The 15074-nt window shown below is 38.9% G+C and overlaps 1 protein-coding gene across 1 annotated transcript in view; it reads left to right on the forward strand.

Moving 5' to 3' along the window:
• med17 (mediator complex subunit 17) overlaps positions 1 to 13241 on the forward strand; it is a 76561-nt gene extending 63320 nt beyond the window's left edge. The window contains exons 10-13 of the mRNA XM_056264675.1: positions 10068 to 10205; positions 11732 to 11849; positions 11924 to 12083; positions 13033 to 13241. Of these exons, the coding sequence (XP_056120650.1) occupies positions 10068 to 10205; positions 11732 to 11849; positions 11924 to 12083; positions 13033 to 13241 (625 nt within the window). The remainder of the gene's footprint in view (positions 1 to 10067; positions 10206 to 11731; positions 11850 to 11923; positions 12084 to 13032) is intronic.
• The last annotated feature ends 1833 nt before the right edge of the window (positions 13242 to 15074 follow it).

Here is a 15074-nt window from a genome sequence, read left to right on the forward strand (position 1 = left end):
GCTTTAATTAGGTGTTCAAGCACGAAGTGCTGAAAACCTATTGTAATTGTAAGGATTTTTATTATTATTATTATTATTTTCCCCTAAAACGCATCGTGCAGCCCAAACCGTAAGTGCTGGAGCTCTGAAACTTTGCCAGTAGGTAGTACAAAAATCGAGGAGAGGTTATCAAATTATGAGCCCGATTGGCCCATAGGTGGCGCTATAGCGCAAAAAACAAAAAAATGGCACTATTTTCCTTAAATCTCAATAACCCTTTGTCCCAGCCTCAAGTGTCTTATATCATTGGAATCCTTGGCTCAAGCCGAACAAAAAAGGCCTCAAGGATTTCATTTCCGGTATGCAAATTTTTTCGCTATTTCCGGTTTTGTCCAAAACCTACTTTTGCGAACTAGTCCTAGGTTTTTTGCCCGATCAGAACCAAACCAGTGCAGAAATGTTCTCTGGAGTCTGAATATCAATAATTATTGAAAAAAAGTTGAAATTTCGATTGACTGTCACTAAGGGGCGTCAAAACGTTCGCAGGAGGCGGAGCCTATTTTACTAAAATGGCTATAACTCGTGAACGAAATGAGATATTTTTACCAAACTCGGTACAGCTATGTATGAGCTCAATTTGAGGTGACAGTAAAAAAATCGCGACGATCGAACACTAGGTGGCGCTATAACATTAAAAAAACATAAAAGGGGGTGTGGCCACCTGACCGTTAGTCCGATTGACTCGAAATTTGGTATGCAGTGTCTTGGTCCAAGGTACCATGTATGTATAAAAGGATATTGGCGTATCTCAAAAAACATGGCCACCATCGACCAATGAAGTTTAAGCACCTATGAGACAAGGTTAACGAAGGCCAATCGGAACGAAACTCGATGGGCATGTTCATCTCATGGCCCAAGAGGTCTGTAAGAGTTTTGAAATAAATCGGCCACTAGTTGGCGCTAACGAGTTTTACAGCTCTGTAATCACGTGGTGTTGCACACATCCCCCCAAAATGCATATCATTTGATAGATCTCCTCATGGTGAACAACTTTGCCTCTAGAACCATTGCTGTCAATCAAATCGTTCATTAAATATTCACGAATATGTTAAAAACCTACTTTTGCGAACTAGTCCCTGGTTTTTTGCCCGATCGGAACCAGACCAGTGTAGGACAATTCTCTGGACTCTCTAGATCAATAATTATTGAAAAAAAGTTGAAATTTGCCATTTGATTTATTATAACAGGATCATTTATAAAAAGGGGCGTGTCAAAACACACTCAAAAGCCTATAAATCATAAATAAAAACTCAGAACTTCACAAAAATTGATGAGCATATGTGTCATACCATGGTGAGGAAGCATGCAAAGTTTCATGGAGATCGGACCATAGGTGGCGCTATAACTGTTAAAAAGCTTTAAAACCATATATTTCCTATGGTAAATTGCCTGTATTGGCTGTAAATGGTGTTTTCCATCTATTATGTCAGTGGTTAAATGTATGCTAAATAAAATTAATGTCTTAAATGCTTATGTGTTTAAGGGCCTTAAAGGCCTTAACTGCTTGAACACCGCTAAATGCTGCTTGCAGCTTTAATTAGGTGTTCAAGCACGAAGTGCTGAAAACCTATTGTATTTGTACTGATTTTTATTATTATTATTATTATTATTATTCTTCTGCCGTAAAACGCATCGTGCAGAACAAACCGTAAGTGCTGGAGCTCTGAAACTTTGTCAGATGGTAGTACAAAAATCGAGGAGAGCCTCAGAAAGTATGACCCCGATTGGCCTATAGGTGGCGCTACAGCAATCAATTGCGCGAAACTGCTCATAACTCCTAAACCGTATGTCGTAGGCTCAAGTGTCTTATATCATTGGAAAGCTGGAGGCCTGAAGAACAAAACGTATATCTCCGATTTCATTTCCGGTATGCAAATTTTTCGGCCATTTTGAATTTTGTCAAAAACCTACTTTTGCGAACTAGTCCCTGGTTTTTTGCCCGATCAAAACCAGACAAATGCATACATGTTCTCTGGAGTCTGAATATCAATATTCATTGAAAAAAAGTTGAATTTTCGATTCACGGTCGCTAGGGGGAGTAAAATGATCGTTGTGGGAGGAGCCTATTTTACTAAAATGGCTATAACTCGAGAAAGAAATGAGATATCTTCACCAAACTTGGAACACATGTGTATGAGTTCAATCTGAGGTCACAGTAAAAAAATCGCGTCGACCTAAAACTAGGTGGCGCTATAACACACAAAAAACCTAAATGGGGCTATGACAACCTGACCGTTAGTCCGATTGACTTGAAAATTGGTATGCAGTGTCTTGGTCCAAGGTGCCATGTATGTGTATGAGGAAATTGGCGTAACTAAAAAAACATGGCCGCCATTGGCCAATGAATTTGAGCACCTATTAGACGAGGTTAACGGAGGCCAATCGGAACGAAACTCGATGGGCATGTTCGACTCATGGCCAAAGAGGTCTGTAAGAGTTTTGAAAGAAATTGGCCACTAGTTGGCGCTAACGAGTTTTACGGCTCTGTAATCACGTGGTGTTGCACACATCCCCAAAATATGCATATCATTTGATACATCTCCTCAGGTTGAACAACTTTGCCTCTAGAACCATTGCTGTCAATCAAATCGTTCATTAAATATTCACGAATATGTTAAAAACCTACTTTTGCGAACTAGTCCCTGGATTTTCACCCGATCGGAACCAGACCAGTCTAGGACAATTCTCTGGACTCTCTAGATCAATAATCATTGAAAAAAAGTTGAACTTTTGCATTTTTCGTATGGCTATAACAGGGTCATTTAGAAAAGGGGCGTGTCAAATACACACAAAAGCCTATAAATCATAAATAAAAACTCAGTACTAAACAAAAATTGGTGAGCATATGTGTCATAACATGGTGAAGAAGCATGCAAAGTTTCATGGAGATCGGACCATAGTTGGCGCTAAAACTGTCAAAAAGCTTTAAAACCATACATTTCCTATGGTAAATTGCCTGAATTGGCTGTAAATGCTGATCTCTTAAATGAATGCTCAGATCTTCTTTAAAACGGTCAAGAACATGTGTAATATCACTCTGTACGGCATTGAAAAATTTCAGACAAATCAGACAAAATTTGCCTCTATAATTAATTGTCACAGGAAGCCTCAAAACGAAAGTAAAACATTGGGCCACGCCCCCCAAGTACAAATTCACTCATAACTCGAAAACGGAAAGTCTCTGCGCGCTCAAATTTTGATGGTAAGGTCCTCTCGGGGATCTTGATCCAAATCTATCGTCGCGGGGCTCGGGAGCGCCCCCCCCCGCGGATCGCTAATCTGTGAGAACCCCAACTTGAAACGGCTGTAACTCTTGATCCAGACCATCTAGATCCTTGTGGAAGAGCTTGTTGGAAAGGGCCCGTCCTCATCTAGCTTCGATTCGAGGTTGGTGCGATTTGGCCTGGGCATTCCCGAGATATAAGCCCACAAAATATGCATTTAAACGGACATTACTCCCGCCCCCAATCACCCAGCAACACCGGAATGGTCTTGATCAACAGAGCTCCTCTAACACTATCTAAGTTCTGAGTTTCAGATTTTTTCACTTTCTCGTTCCCGAGATATAAGTAAAAAAAAAAAACGAATTTCCCGTCATTCATTTCAACCGTTTATGTAGGCTGTAAAACCGCTGTTGTCCACTAGAGGGAGCAACAGCATTAGACGTTTTTAATCTTTTTAACCAGTTTTCAGCAATGGCTAACAAACAAATGCTTAAAGATATTTATTATGTTGGAAATAATATTTATAATAAATAATATAATATTAAATAATGATTTATTAGAAAGTTTAATATTTTTACATCACAAATAAATATCTGAAATGCTTAAGGACCACAAAAAGAGATTTTCACAATATCATAACCCAAAATTGTGTGTGTGTGTGTGTGTGTAAGCATGCACAATGGAATTCACATTGAAAGACTGGTTTGCTTTAGTGCACAATATTGATTAAACCAAGTAGTTCAAAATAAAAGTGGTACTATAGCAATAAGTGGTCTTCTACTACCCTCTGCTGGACATTATACTTATTAATAGTCTTTTCACATGTGCTTTTGCATTCATATATTTAGACACTAAAAAATAACCTTATGTGACAATTACTATAATAACAATCATATTTTGTCTTTCAATTCACTTTACTGTTCTGAAGCTTCACATAATTGCTAGCAACGTGGTAAATCATGGTAAATCACGATAGAAACATGGTAAATCACAGTAAATAATATTATTACATGGTGTATCATGGTAAATCATGCTAGCAATGTGATTAATCATGGTAAAGAATGTTACAACCCTGGTAAATCATCCTATAACATGGTAAATCAAGGTAAACTAAGACAAATCAAGGTAAACTATGATAAAGCATGCTAGAATCATATTACATCTTAGGCTACTAGAATGTGTTCAATTGTGGTAAATCATGCAAGAACAGGGTAAACTATGGTAAATCATACTGTAACATAGTAAATCATTAACAATCACACTGAAATGTTGTATATCATGGCAAATCATGCTAAAACATGGTCTATTCCATCTATGATGTCAGTGGTTAAATGCTTGCTACATAAACCTTAATGTCTTTTGATGCTTTTGAGCTTAACTGTCTTAACTGTCTTAACTGTCTTAAATGCTTGAACACCGCTAAATGCTGCTAGCAGCTTTAATTATTATTATTATTATTATTCTTCTGCCGTAAAACGCATCGTGCAGAACAAACCGTAAGTGCTGGAGCTCTGAAACTTTGTCAGATGGTAGTACAAAAATCGAGGAGAGCCTCAGAAAGTATGACCCCGATTGGCCTATAGGTGGCGCTACAGCAATCAATTGCGCGAAACTGCTCATAACTCCTAAACCGTATGTCGTAGACTCAAGTGTCTTATATCATTGGAAAGCTGGAGGCCTGAAGAACAAAACGTATATCTCCGATTTCATTTCCGGTATGCAAATTTTTCCGCCATTTTGAATTTTGTCAAAAACCTACTTTTGCGAACTAGTCCCTGGTTTTTCGCCCGATCAAAACCAGACAAATGCATACATGTTCTCTGGAGTCTGAATATCAATAATCATTGAAAAAAAGTTGAATTTTCGATTCACGGTCGCTAGGGGGAGTAAAATGATCGTTGTGGGAGGAGCCTATTTTACTAATATGGCTATAACTCGAGAAGTAAATGAGATATCTTCACCAATCTTGGAACACATGTGTATGAGTTCAATCTGAGGTCACAGTAAAAAAATCGCGTCGACCTAACACTAGGTGGCGCTATAACACACAAAAAACCTAAATCGGGCTATGACCACCTGACCGTTAGTCCGATTGACTTAAAAATTGGTATGCAGTGTCTTGGTCCAAGGTGCCATGTATGTGTATGAGGAAATTGGTGTAACTCAAAAAACATGGCCGCCATCGGCCAATGAATTTGAGCACCTATTACACGAGGTTAACGGAGGCCAATCGGAACGAAACTTGACGGACATGTTTGACTCATGGCCCAAGAGGTCTGTAAGAGTTTTGAAAGAAATTGGCCACTAGTTGGCGCTAACGAGTTTTACGGCTCTGTAATCACGTGGTGTTGCACACATCCCGAAAATATGCATATCATTTGATAGATCTCCTCAGGATGAACAACTTTGCCTCTAGAACCATTGCTGTCAATCAAATCGTTCATTAAATATTCACGAATATGTTAAAAACCTACTTTTGCGAACTAGTCCCTGGATTTTTGCCCGATCGGAACCAGACCAGTCTAGGACAATTCTCTGGACTCTCTAGATCAATAATCATTGAAAAAAAGTTGAACTTTTGCATTTTTCGTATGGCTATAACAGGGTCATTTAGAAAAGGGGCGTGTCAAATACACACAAAAGCCTATAAATCATAAATAAAAACTCAGAACTAAACAAAAATTGGTGAGCATATGTGTCATAACATGGTGAAGAAGCATGCAAAGTTTCATGGAGATCGGACCATAGTTGGCGCTATAACTGTCAAAAAGTTTTAAAACCATACATTTCCAATGGCAAATTGCCTGTATTGGCTGTAAATGCTGATCTCTTAAATGAATGCTCAGATCTTCTTTAAAAAAGGTCAAGAACATGTGTAATATCACTCTGTACGGCATTGAAAAATTTCAGACAAATCAGACAAAATTTGCCTCTATAATTAATTGTCACAGGAAGCCTCAAAACGAAAGTAAAACATTGGGCCACGCCCCCCCAAGCACGAATTCACTCATAACTCGAAAACGGAAAGTCTCTGCCCGCTCAAATTTTGATGGTAAGGTCCTCTCGGGGATCTTGATCCAAATCTTTCGTCGCGGGGCTCGGGAGCGCCCCCCCGCGGATCGCTAATCTGTGAGAACCCCAACTTGAAACGGCTGTAACTCTTGATCCACACCATCTAGATCCTTGTGGAAGAGCTTGTTGGAAAGGGCTCGTCCTCATCTAGCTTCGATTCGAGTTTGGTGCGATTTGGCCTGGGCATTCCCGAGATATAAGCCCACAAAGATATGCATTTAAACGGACATTACTCCCGACAGCAATCACTCAGCAACACGGGGATGGTCTTGTTCAAGAGGGCTCCTCTAACCCTATCTAAGTTCTGAGTTTCAGATTTTTTCACTTTCTCGTTCCCGAGATATAAGTAAAAAAAAAAAACGAATTTCCTGTCATTCATTTCAACCGTTTATGTAGGCTGTAAAACCGCTGTTGTCCACTAGAGGGAGCAACAGCATTAGATATTTTTAATCTTTTTTAACCAGTTTTCAGCAATGGCTAACAAACAAATGCTTATAATATAATATTAAATAATGATTTATTAGAAAGTTTAATATTTTTACATCACAAATAAATATCTGAAATGCTTAAGGACCACAAAAAGAGATTTTCACAATATCATAACCCACAATTGTGTGTGTGTGTGTGTGTGTTTGTGTGTGTGTGTAAGCATGCATAATGGTATTCACATTGAAAGACTGGTTTGCTTTAGTGCACAATACTCAGGGTTTCTGCAGGGTTTAGTCAGTCAAATTTAAGACCTTTTAAGACCTTTTTATGACCAATATTATTTAAATTTATGACCTACTCGAATTACGAAAAATAACTTCCTTTCAAAAGTCTTTTTTTATTGACTTTCATTAAAAGTAATAAGTTTAATTATTTAAAGGTTCCATTTTCTTAAGAGTAACAAACTGAAGTCTCCCTTTTCCTAAGTATCAATAACACAGGAACAACACAACACTTATCACGATAATATCAGTCAATATCGATAATTATGACGATAAATGTCAATTCTTTATTTCTTTGAACTTTGAAGGCAGATTTTTGTTCCTAACTGAAAGTTGTAGAAACCAGAGCGTTAATTGTGGTTTTAAACTACTCTTTATTGTCAAAACATATCATGACAAACACTTGCCAAACAGGTGAACATTTCACAAATCTGAGGTAGAACATTCAAACATTTGTATTTTTTCCTTAACAAAAATAATATCTTTATTTCAAAATTAATTTCTTAGTTTCTGCATGTGCTAATGGGGGATATTGTTTCAAGTCTTGAAACAGGTTTGTGTTGCCTGACTTTGATGGCACGTATCTTTATGAAATGTATGAAAAACAGTAGGCTATAGCCTAAATACATAAATACTGTAATTATATTCCATTAGTCCTTTAATACATTGTCTACATTAATAATATAATACAATTCAATATGTATCCCACATTTCATGGTGCAGTTAATATTACTAGGCTAACGTTACAGTAAAACCATGGTAAAGGATGTAAATGTGTAGATGGAAAAGCTTTCTGACTGTATAGTTGCGCACAGTGTTTCTCCTGTTCGTCAGCGCTGTTTCATCTGCCTTTAAACTGGTTTAAATCAGTGAGACATTTGTGTTCTTCGCTGAATTCAAGTCCTTCTCACTGGATCTCGTGATCGAGACTGATCAAAGTTAACCATAGACAGTAAAAGAACGCGTCTGCTCTAGTGAGCTTGATCGCGCTACGCTGCCGTTTGGACTTTGAGCCGAGCGGATAAACGCTCCGTGAGGCGCGCGCGGTTCAAATGAGTTTCGTTCCGCTTTTGGCGCATAAACATGATCTAACATTTATCGAACTCTTAATATCGTTTTATAGAGAAAACATTATATCGCGATAATGAATGAATGAGCATATCAATTTAAGATGTGGCTAAATGTAATTTATGACCTTGTATGGAAAAGCCGGACGTTTTTATGACTTTTTATTGCCTAAAATTCTTATTATTAAATTTAAGACGTTTTATGACTTTTTATGACCCCGCAGGAAACCCTGATACTGATTAAACCAAGTAGTTCAAAATAAAAGTGGTACTATAGCAATAAGTGGTCTTCTACTACCCTCTGCTGGACATTATACTTATTAATAGTCTTTTCACATGTGCTTTTGCATTCATATATTCAGACACTAAAAAATAACCTTATGTGACAATTACTATAATAACACAATCATATTTTGTCTTTCAATTCACTTTACTGTTCTGAAGCTTCACATAATTGCTAACAACGTGGTAAATCATAGTAAATCATGCTACAATCCTGCTGAATCATTCTAGAATGTGGTATATCATGATAAATTATTGTGTAACATTCGGTCACAACAAGGTAACATCAAGGTAAACTAAGACAAACCATGGTAAACTGACTATTGTAGTACATTGAGAAATATGAATCCTGAAGGACAATTGCAGTAAACATTTCTTTTTTCCATCACATAGTTCAAATATCTGTATCTACAACAGAATGTGTGTGTGTAGTCCTAGGTTTCTGAATAAATGCTGAATAATCTGATTAATAGCTTGCAAAGACATTAAATGCTTATAGACCATTAAAATATATTTATATAATGACTTTGTGTGTATGTGTGTGTGTGTGTGTGATCAAATGTCTACATATGAGTGTAAAAGCACCTGTGAAAACACTTTATTAATAAGTAGAATGGCCAGCAGAGGGCAGTAGAAGACCACTTATTGTCTCACTCTCATTTTGACACACTTGATTTTCAACAGTAAATCAAAGCACTAAAGCAAACCAGTTTTTCCATGTTAACTATTATAACACAATCATTTTTTGTCAGAGTTTATCACTTCATTTTTATTGGCCCTTCACATCAATGCAGCAATGTGGTAAATCATGGTAAATCACGATAGAAACATGGTAAATCATAGTAAAAAATACTATTACATGGTGGATCATGGCAAATCATGCTAGCAATGTGATGAATCATGGTAAATCATGCTACAATCCTGGTAAATCATTCTAGAATGTGGTATATCATGGTAAATCATCCTATAACATGGGAAATCATGGTAAACTGTGGTAAATCATGCTAGATTCATGGTAAATCATACTGGAACATGGTAGATCATGAAAAATCACACTAAATTTGGTATATCATGGTAAATCATGCTAAAACATGGTCTATTCCATCTATGATGTCAATGTTTAAATGCTTGCTACATAAAACTTAATGTCTTTTGATGTTTTTGTGCTTAACGGCCTTAAAGGCCTTAACTGCTTGAACACCGCTAAATGCTGCTAGCAGCTTTAATTAATCAATTCTTTTTATTGGACATATATTCAATTTATTGGAATAAGACACATAATCAGTCATTATCGATACATTTTTGCACTGCATAGATGGATTTTCACTTGTGGCTTTTAGCTTGTTTTCCCAGTCAGTGTCATTCTTGATAATGTCAGCTCACGCATCGTTAAATGAACAATAACAATAGTATAGAAGGCGATGCGTATCAGACACCCCTAGAGAACAGCATACATTTTAGTCTCAAAAACATAACAAAAATGCTGTGCATCCAAAACAGTGTTTTTTGGGGGGAGATTCAATTTAAACGTGCATGACTTCACGTAAATTAATTTGTTGCAAGTCAAATGATTATTTTCATAACTTTCTCTGATCATCAAGTGTGTAAATTATAATATGTCGATCAAAGGTTTTGACCTCTGAAAAGTATCTTTTTGTCCGTGTGTTTTTCAGGACGGCTCGAACCATCGACAGTTTGGCCAGTCGTATAGAGGACCCTCAGATCCAGGCTCACTGGTCCAACATCAACGATGTGTATGAATCCAGCGTCAAAGTGCTCATCACCTCTCAAGGATACGAGCAGATCTGCAAGTACGACTACATTACGCCGACTCAAAGACACATTGACATGACAGTGTCTGAGAATGCAGGCCTCATTCATTAAAAACAACCACGTCAGAGGCTGATTTACACCACACGACTCTTGCACAGACCTTTGCCCTGATTTTCAGGAGTTTCCACCGGTTTGAGTCGACAGATTTCACCCCTTTTCCACCAGAACTGGTTCGAACCAGACTTGAGGAATGATGTGTTGTTTACCTGACTATATCCAGTCTGAAATCAAAGCGCTTCCGGGTGTTTTGCTGTTCACAATAGCGGGAGTGATTCTAGTGAACCGGAAGCTCACATAAACCCCTGTACTCTCTCATCTGTCCCTTTCGGAGATAAATTGAAACTGAAACCCTTGATTCACTCGCTCTCTCGCACACTGGGTCTCTCTTGCGTGCAGTTTTACATATTTAGATATAAACAGGGTTCGTACAAGGTGCTTGAAGTACTTGAATTTGACGTTTTGAAATGTAAGTTTTGAAAAACTTATGAAAAGGTACTTGAAAAGTGCTTGAATTATTGAAAGACAATATATGTGAAATTAGTCTAATTTTATTGATAAAACAATCTTTTCACAAATTCAACGCTGCGACCCATCTGATATAGATATAGAGCCATTTTGCATGGCTATGAGCTTGATGTTGTTCATAAATATCCAAGTATAGAATGCGTCTTTTCTTCAGGTCAATCATATATTCGTGGGAGCAAAAATCAGTTTAAATAAGGAAAGCGGTATCTATGTCTTTGTATCCTCTCAGTGGTTAAAGTTACCGGAGCCATTGCATCTGCTGCACTTCATGTGTACCATTTTGTTTTATTAGTTTATTTTTGTTTGTTTACCTTTTTAGAATTTGAAAGATAAAGTCCTTAAGTCCTGGAATTTCATTTTACAGTGCCTTTACGAACCCTGTAGTGCAACGTTTTTACATTGGGTTCATCGAGACCGCGCCAGTATTGCTCCGGTCCTGCTCCCCGCCTCCGCTTGAGACCAGCACGTTTTCTGAACCGATCTTTCTGAAGTCATTCAACTCATGTGATGTTTACAAGGAAAAATATTAATACCTTGATTATAATCACTCATTAGATATACATTGAAGCAGCAGTTTATTCCAGAATCCCCCCTTCAGCACCGATGTGTGAATGTTATTTAACCGGTAAAGACGAAACACTGTTGCTCGTGTGAACGGCACAAAGGTCAATCTGATCATTTTACGTTCATTCACCGGCTTTAGTGTGTGGACGGTGCTTATGATTGCACCTAGTTGGAGGATATTAAACATGTTTGATATTTGAGCAACAGGAACAGTCATCATAAAACCATGAACCATATAAATCACACATGAAATTATTCTAGCATAAATGGCATTTTCTGTACAGTTTTAGAGATAATTTACACACAAATTTGTTCCTGTTTCTCAAACTCTCTACTCTCGGGTGATCTAATCGTGCCTCTGATCAGTTGAGTTGGCACTGTGTGTGATGTGTGTGTGATCTGGTGGTGTGTGCAGGTCGATCCAGCTGCAGCTGAACATCGGAGTGGAGCAGATCCGAGTGGTGCACCGGGACGGCCGCGTCATCGCGCTCTCACACCAGGAGCAGGAGCTGCAGGACTTCCTGCTGTCACAGGTCACGCTCGCGCTCGCGTTTGAGGATGCAGGAGCTCTTCGTGCGGTGCTAATCATCTCTGTGTGTGTGTGCAGATGTCGCAGCATCAGGTTCATGCGGTGCAGCAGCTGGCTAAAGTCATGGGCTGGCACGTGTTGAGCTTCAGTAATCACGTGGGCCTCGGCCCCATCGAGAGCATCGGGAACGCCTCCGCCATCACGGTTGCGTCTCCCAACGGAGAATACTCCATCTCAGGTGCACAAACACACACATCTACACATGCAGTGCTACACACCAGCATTTCCCTCAGCAAACACCTCTGATTGGCCATTGCATTCATGCGCTCAACATATATGTCTGTGATTGGCCATTGTTTTCACACTCTCACTCTCTGGAATAATAATAAAGGTTACTGCTGCTTTTAAAAAAACAAAAAATTTGATCACCGGTTTAATCTCACAATTGCGGGTTTATAGCTCACAATCCAAGACTTTATTTATCGCAACTGTGGGATTAACACGTGGTGTTAAGATGTGTCTTGGTGGATCAGATCACAAGTAGACGAGGGAGACACATTCCCCTTCACACCTGGTGTTTTAATCGTCTCTTTTGTCCACTTTCGGCCACTTCTGTCCTGATTTCTTCAAAGGAAGGGTAAATGTATGGGTTTTTCAAATCTTTCGATCTAATGAATAAATGAAGCTCGTAGACTACAGAAAAACACACAGAGCAGCAGCTTTAGTTTCTGCTCTGCCAGCCACAAGACCAGCCGAACGCTGAGAGTGTGTTAGAGAACATCGAGCTTGGTACTTTTTTCACCCTAAAGCCAAAGTTGGTTCTCGAGCCGACAGTTAAACCCCGTCTGGCTAGTGCGCTTCCCAGAATGTTCACTCATTATTTCAGTAGGCGGAGAGAAGCCACTCTTTTGTGGCTGTTGAACACATGAGCATTTACTCTACGACATCAGTCCGGTCGAATGTGTTTTCTGCTAGATCTGGAAGTGGTTTACACCTCAATTTAGTGTCGTCCACTTCTGATCCGATCGACTAAAACGCATCTCAATATCAGGTTGCATTTACCTTTGTTATTACATGGCGAAAAACAAGCTTACATACAGATGCTGTAGGAGGAGTTGAAGTTTAACCCTGTGATCTCCCTCTGGCGCTTGAGTCTGAGCTCATGTGTCCTGTCGGTCTGTCTGCAGTGCGCAACGGCCCCGAGAGCGGCTGTAAGGTGCTGGTTCAGTTCCCGCGCAGTCAGGCCAAAGAGCTGCCCAAGAGTGACGTGGTGCAGGACGCCAAGTGGACCCACCTGAGGGGTCCGTACAAGGAGGTGCACTGGGGCCGCATGGAGGGGAGAAACTTCGTCTACAAAATGGAGCTGCTAATGGCCGCCCTGACGCCGTGTCCCTGAAGCTGCCGCCGCTTCTCTCTCGCTCTCACACTCCTTGTTGCTTCTCCCCGATGTCTCACGCTGTGAGATCTCATCTGTAAATGACTCCTGAAGTGCTCTTGAGCTTCAAGCATGGAGTTGACAAGACGTTTTTCTAAGAAAAGGCCAACGATGGCCAAAACACATGAAATAAAACATTTGTTCTTAAAGCTACGCATTTTTCTTATGTTGTTATAATAACCAGTTTATACAAGCAGAGTGAACAAATTAGACAAATAAAAGATCAAGCAAAACTCCACATTTAATGAGTATAACCAGTGCAGGAAGTCATCATTATGCAAAGACGTTTATTTTAAAGCTGTAGGATCAAAAAGGTCAGGCCTGGTTTGGCCAAAAATCTGGATGTTTCTAAATAGTAATCATCACATTGAGCCACATTCAAATCTGTTTGACATTTGCACACTAAAACTTATAACGGAGTAAATCTGTTAGCATTGGTACCTGACACGCAGATGGAAATTAGCACTCGCAATGTCAAATAATTGTTAAAAACATATATATACAGTGATGTGAATAAGTTATTACCCCCATGCTAAAGTTGCCTAAAAAGAGGAATAAAAAATCATCTTTTGGAAATTGATCTTAATGCCTTAATTAGAAAAATGAGGAAAAATCCAACCTTTAAGGACACCAATTTTCTTTGTGTATGAATAATGTATCATAAATAAATAAATGTTCTTCCTTAAAATACAGGGTGCATAAGTCATGTTAAATTCCCATAGAGTCAGGCAGATTTTTATTTTTAAAGGCCAGTTATTTCATGGATCCAGGATAATATGCATCCTGATAAAGTTCCCTTGGCTTTTGGAATTAAAATATCCCACATCATCACATTCCCTTCACCATACCTAGAGATTGGCATGGTGTTATTTCAGTTAGTCTTATAGCTGGTTTGATTTGCATTGAAAGATGATCTTATGGAAAGTACCCCATGCCAATCTCTAGGTATGGTGAAGGGAATGTGATGATGTGGGTCTATTTTAATTCCAAAGGCCAAGGGAACTTTATCAGGATGCATATTATCCTGGATCCATGAAATAACTGGCCTTTAAAAATAAAAATCTGCCTGACTCTATGGGAATTTAACATAGGGGGGGCCTGACTTATGCACCCTGTATTTTAAGGAAGAACATTTATTTATTTATGATACATTATTCATACACAAAGAAAATTGGTGTCCTTAAAGGTTGGATTTTTCCTCATTTTTTAATTAAGGCATTAAGATCAATTTCCAAAAGATGATTTTTTATTCCTCTTTTTAGGCAACTTTAGCATGGGGGTAATAACTTATTCACACCACTGTATATATACATGTTTTCTTTTCACATGAATCTACACTCCAAACGCCATAGTGACAGCAAAAAACAGATTTGTGACAACTTTGCAAATGTATTAAAAAGGTAAAAACTGAAATGCGTACATTGCATAAGTATTCAAAAGTGGGAAAAGAGGCTCATCCCCATCATACCACTTTTGGGGAATGATGCAACAAGCTTTGCACATCTGCATTTGGTGATTCTCCTTAAGCTCTCTCAGGGTGGATGGGGCCATCGGTCGACAGGCGGTTTCGTGTTTCTCCAGAGTCCGTAGGCCACTCTTGCGTTGTCTTGGCCCAGTCTGAGGCTCTGAATGCTCTGGACTAGGGTTTCATTAAGGCTAACTCTATATTTTGCTGCGTTCCCCAGTCCTTGCCGCTGAAAAACACCAACAGCATGATGATCCACCATCACACTTTACTGTTGGTGACGAGCAGTGCCTGGTTTCTGAGCTTCATCAGACCAGAGAATACTGAAG

The sequence above is a fragment of the Rhinichthys klamathensis genome, unplaced genomic scaffold, assembly GCF_029890125.1.
Source record: "Rhinichthys klamathensis goyatoka isolate OS25496 unplaced genomic scaffold, OSU_Roscu_1.1 h1tg000223l_1, whole genome shotgun sequence".
NCBI lineage: Eukaryota > Metazoa > Chordata > Actinopteri > Cypriniformes > Leuciscidae > Rhinichthys > Rhinichthys klamathensis.